The sequence below is a fragment of the Seriola dumerili genome, unplaced genomic scaffold (genome assembly GCF_002260705.1).
Source record: "Seriola dumerili isolate Sdu_G_001 unplaced genomic scaffold, Sdu_1.0 BDQW01000435.1, whole genome shotgun sequence".
Lineage (NCBI taxonomy): Eukaryota > Metazoa > Chordata > Actinopteri > Carangiformes > Carangidae > Seriola > Seriola dumerili.
Genome location: NW_019174690.1, coordinates 696,032 through 701,119, shown reverse-complemented (window position 1 = coordinate 701,119; position 5,088 = coordinate 696,032). Strand labels below are relative to the sequence as shown.

Below are 5,088 nucleotides of genomic sequence, written 5' to 3'. Positions count from 1 at the left end.
TTTTCGTTTGTGGGTTTTGGTTCGTGTGGGAGGGTCAGAATTAAAACTGTACGTAAGGAGATTAAAATTAAAGATCTCAGACAGTCTGATTGTACTTTCCCACATTTCTAAAGAATAAAACTCGGCAACCCACAAAAAAAAAAAAAAGAAAAGAAAAAAGAAATAAATACACGTGAAGTTTCAACGAAGAAGAAAAAGCAAAAATAAATAAAGTTTCACGACGTATTCTCATGTAAAGCTGGTACAAGAACGAGCTGTGTGCTTTGTGGGTTTAAACTCAGACCTCTGATGTCATTAGTGTCTCATCCTGAACCTCCAGACCTGAAAGCATCGTCGCTTCACCGCCGCCTTCGACCTACACGGGGGGGGGGGGCTGCTGCATTCACGTCACATCAGGGAGCCAGCGGAGAAACAGCTGTTCCAGGGCGGTTTGTGTTTTGAGGTCGTTGATTAAACAGTTTTAACATTTCAGACTTTGTGGTCGTTTGTCGTTTACAGTAAAAACAGTGACGGGGAATAAAAATGATTCTATTTTTAAAAGTTGATTGTGAAGTTTTTCAGACGTGACGTGAACGCAGCACAGTCTGTTTTAACTGTGTGCAGGTGGGCGGGGTCGAGCAGCGCCCCCTAGTGGTGATGAGGCAGGGGGTCGTGGCTGTGGCTCCTCTGTATGTAAGCTATGGCGTCCCTGTATGAGAGCGCCAGCTGGGGCCGGTCGTACATCTCGCTCAGGGCGTGGAACTTGGGGCCCCAGCGCGACAGCCTGTCGTACACAAACCCTCCTTCATCATCTTCCTCTTCCTCCTCCTCGCCCTGAGCGGCGGTGACGTTTCCACGTGACGCGGCCGACCCCAGGGAGCTGAGGCTTCCCGCCGACGACCCCGAGCCCTCCACGCACCACACGTGGTAGGCGTCCGGCGGGAACGCCTCGCCGTCGTTGTCGGCCTCCCAGATGATCCGCGCCACGTAGCTCTTAAAGTCCACGTGGGACCGCGACAACGCCGGCTGAGCGGCGTCCACGTAGCTGCCCGCGTCGCTCGTCTCCACATCTCTGCCTGCGTGAGCGGCGTAGTTGGCGTAGGTTGCGTCATTGGTGTAGCCGGCGGCGGCGTGCTGATGGTGGTGGTGGTGGTGATGCGGGATGCTGAGGTAGGGAGCACCGGAGCTGCAGGAGGAGCTGGACGGGTGCACCTCCTCCTGGGAGCCGGGGGAAGACTTGATGAGGGGGGCGGTGGTGCAGGACGACGACTGGGACAGACTGGAGCACAGAGGACGCTTCAGCTCTGTGATGTCATAACCATTCTGGAGGGAAACAAGGACGGACACAGTCAGACCTGTCGTCACAAGGTTATACTCATTTAGTGGCCACTTTATTAGGAACACCTGTACAATCTGTTACATCAATACAACACCCCTGAGCCAATCAGAAGAGAGGCTCAGAGCCTCCTCTCTTCTGATTGGCTCACTGACCTGTTGTTACTAGAGCTGCAGAGAGAAGCCTGAGAGAGGAGATGTAAAACTACACTGAGATGGTTTTTATATCTTCTGATGGATCAACACTTCAAATAAAACACAGAAGAAGAAGAAACATGAGCCAGAAATCACATCAGTGCTGAGACGTTACTACGTGACCGCCACTAATTTCCACATTTTTGTGTGTGTGTGTGTGTGTGTGTGTGTGTGTGTGTGTGTGTGTGTGAGTGTGTGTGTGTACCTGGTCCTGCTCCCCCCCTCCCTCCTCGTTGTAGTTGAGGATGTTTTCTCGGATGTCCTCCCAGCTCTCGTGTTCAGCGGGGATGTGGTAAACTCCTCGCTTCCTGAACTTGTTGCGGCTGCCTTTCTGGTTCCACACCGTCACCGCCACCAACACCGCTACACACACACACACACACACACACACACACACACACACACACACACACGGAGAAAAGAGGACAGTATAAATAAGCATCTTCTTGTGTGAATGTGACTCTGTGCCGCGGGGAAACGTTTCACTTCCTTCCTGTCGCTTCATTGCAGCAGCTCATTAAAGCTTCTCTGAGGATTTAATGTTCATTTGGAAACATTTTATTAATCAATCATCACATCAATCAATAGAAACAGGTGAAACACAAACGAGGCAGGAGAGTCTTTAACATCCTTCACTCTGGTTTTTTTCAGGTGGAATTTAGAGGAACCTGTTTCCATATTCACCTTCGTCGTCTTTAAGGGAGAGCAGGAAGAGAGAGGGCTGATGGGAAATGAAGTCTTAACTGATAGAGAGCAGAGGCCAGGTATCATTACGAGTTCATCAGATGATCTGACGTCCTAAAAGTTCGAGATGTAACACTTGATTGTTGTGTAACTTTTACGTCAGCGCTGTCTGATCGATGCTGATGGAAAACATATTGATCGCTACAGAACACTGTTACATAAGTTTGTTTTTGTTTAACGTAGTGATCAATATTTCCTCTTGTTGATAAACTGATAATCATCCACCTTCCTTGACTTCAGAAAACTGTTGCTAAGAAGTGTTTTAATACCAAACAATAACATGCTGTTTGACTGGAGGATTAGCTCTTATCTTTTTAGCTTCGCCTTTCTCACAGTTTTCTTATCATAGTCCAAGAAGACGTATGTTTTGAGTTGGATTTTAGAAAAGTAAAAATAAAGTTTTTATTAACTTTGACTTAAGGTTATATTTGATGTGTAGAAAAGGTTAATCAATTCATTCTCTTTGGTAATTAGGTACTGTCACTTTAAGAGAGCGCACCTGCAACAGTCACTCCAGGTAAGATGTTTCAGACCATGTTTAGTTTTACACCAGAAGCAGAGTTGATGATTGTTGCTGTGTTATTACACAGTATTATTACTGTGTAATAACACACTATTATTGCTGCTTATTTACTGCAGAAGAAGAAAAGTGTGACAGTGAATCTGCAGGAAGCTGCTGAACCAAACAAGTTTTAAATAAAGTTTTATACAAGTTCAAGTTCAGATAAAAACTTTATTGTTTGAAAACCAGCTTCATTCAGATGATTTAAAGTTGATTTAAGGTTCATGTTGTTGAACCTGTTCGTCGTCTCTTACCGAAGAAGACGAGGAGACACATGCTGATGGCCAAGATGGAGCTGGGACTGAGGGCGGCCAGCCGGTGACCTTTGACCTGCCCCAGCTCGCAGCGCTGACCCCTGAACCCCTCCTGACAGCGGCACCGGTAGCTGTCGGGCGACAGCGCCTGACACACACCGCCGTTCCGGCAGGAAGAAAGTCCACAGGGCGACGGCATGCAGCGCTGTCCCGACTCGTCTGTCACCGTCACCTGACCGCCGGGACACCTGGGAGACGACGCAGAGGGTGGAGGACGAGATGAGTCGATGACATCATCTGTTGGGATGTGTGTGTGTACAGTGTGTGTGTGTGTGTGTGTGTGTGTGTGTGTATGTCACCTGCACTGATGCTTCCTCCACAGGTCGATGCAGCGCAGCGGGCTGCGGCACGGTTGGCTGCTGCAGGCGTCGCTGGAGCAACCGGAGGTGACGCCCCGCCTCTCCAGCACCGTCACCAAGTCCCGGCTCTGCCCGTCCAGAGGGAGCGCCTGGCCGTTAAAACGAACGTCCCGCAGACAGCCTGCAGAAGAGACACAGTCAGGTTTAACCAGCGCTCATCACGGCGGTGACTCGGGTCAGAACCCAGATCCTGGTCTCACCCTGAAAGTCCGCCTTGTCTCCGGGGTTCGGTCCGTTGCCGACCATCACGCTGGCTGGGTGAACCACGATCTCCCTCCGGCTCCCCAGCCGGGCCTGGGCCTCCCGGGACCCTCCTCCTCGCTCCAGCCGCAGGGTGAACAGGTTGTCATGGCGACTGAGGCTGACCAGGACCCACTGCCCGATGTCCACCCGCTGGCCGGGAAGCCGCAGGGCGTCGGCACCGTCGCCGAGGTTGGCCCGGACAGAGAGGTGACCCTCCATGATCTGAGAGAGAAGAAGAAGAACATTAAACACTTCACAGTCGAGTCAGACGCCGACCGATGGCGGAGGCATGGACTGACCTCCAGGACGATGTACTCGTTGGCATCCCGGGACGTCACGGAGAGCAGGGTGCCCGACGTGGCTCTGGTTCGGAGGAGCAGCTGGACGTTGGTGCGTCGAGAGCTGCCGCCGCCTCTCAGCTGATAACGCACAACGCTGCCCGAGTCGAAGGAGAACTCTGGGACGGCTGAGGACGGAGGAGGAGACACGGGTTAGAGTGACACACGGGGACGTGTGTTTACTTCACAGACAGTCAGTAAAACCCAGCACCTGAAGGAAAAGTCAAGAATCTTAAATCCTGAGATCCAGTTTTTCATTCACACACACACACACACACACACACACACACACACACACACACACACACACACACACACACACACACACACACTCTCACCTTGGTCACACTTGTGTCCCGTGTACCCCGGGTGACACTCGCAGCTGAACGAGCCCCAGTCGGCGAGGCAGGAGGCGTGAACGCCGCAGGAGGGGCTCGCCGCCGTCACACACACCCCGTCTGTCAGCCTGCACCCCGGGGCGCTGTCCACGCTCTCACCTGGAGACGCCAGGTCGTACACCTGAGGGGCGGAGACGTGACAAAGGTGATTAACAGGATTTCACTTCAGACTCTTTTCTTCCTCCTGGAGCGAGACTGAATTCACGTCTTTCATCGTTTTAAAAAAGAAAAACTTTATCGTCAAACCGGCGACGCAACATTTTTATTTTAATCAATGAAAGTGTTTTTGACTTTAACGATAAAGTCGTTCTGTGACTTTAGACTCAAACTTCTGCTTTTATAAATTTTAAAAAGAAAAAAAACCTCAAATGTTCTCATGACTCGCTCGCTCTGACATCACAGCTGCGGTGAACAGGAGGAACCTCTCAGAGGACGACAGGCAGCGAGCCCAGAACACAGAGGGATTGTGGGTAGAGGGTTTTGGTCGTTGAGGTTTTAACTGAGCAGCAGATTTTCATTTAGATCATGTTTTAGATTTTTACACTGTGATGTTGAGACAACCGCACACACACACACACACACACACACACACACACACACACACACACACACACACACACA

General features: G+C 50.7%; 1 protein-coding gene across 1 annotated transcript in view; it reads right to left on the bottom strand.

Moving 5' to 3' along the window:
- Positions 1-627: 627 nt before the first annotated feature.
- The window catches only part of LOC111234095 (neural-cadherin-like), a 134,926-nt gene continuing 130,465 nt past the window's right edge, over positions 628-5,088 (bottom strand). The window contains exons 29-37 of the mRNA XM_022762013.1: positions 4,408-4,588; positions 4,031-4,197; positions 3,689-3,953; positions 3,429-3,609; positions 3,070-3,317; positions 1,715-1,872; positions 1,126-1,302; positions 837-996; positions 628-791 (exon numbers count right to left, since the gene is read on the bottom strand). Coding sequence (XP_022617734.1) covers positions 628-791; positions 837-996; positions 1,126-1,302; positions 1,715-1,872; positions 3,070-3,317; positions 3,429-3,609; positions 3,689-3,953; positions 4,031-4,197; positions 4,408-4,588 — 1,701 coding nt within the window. The remainder of the gene's footprint in view (positions 792-836; positions 997-1,125; positions 1,303-1,714; positions 1,873-3,069; positions 3,318-3,428; positions 3,610-3,688; positions 3,954-4,030; positions 4,198-4,407; positions 4,589-5,088) is intronic.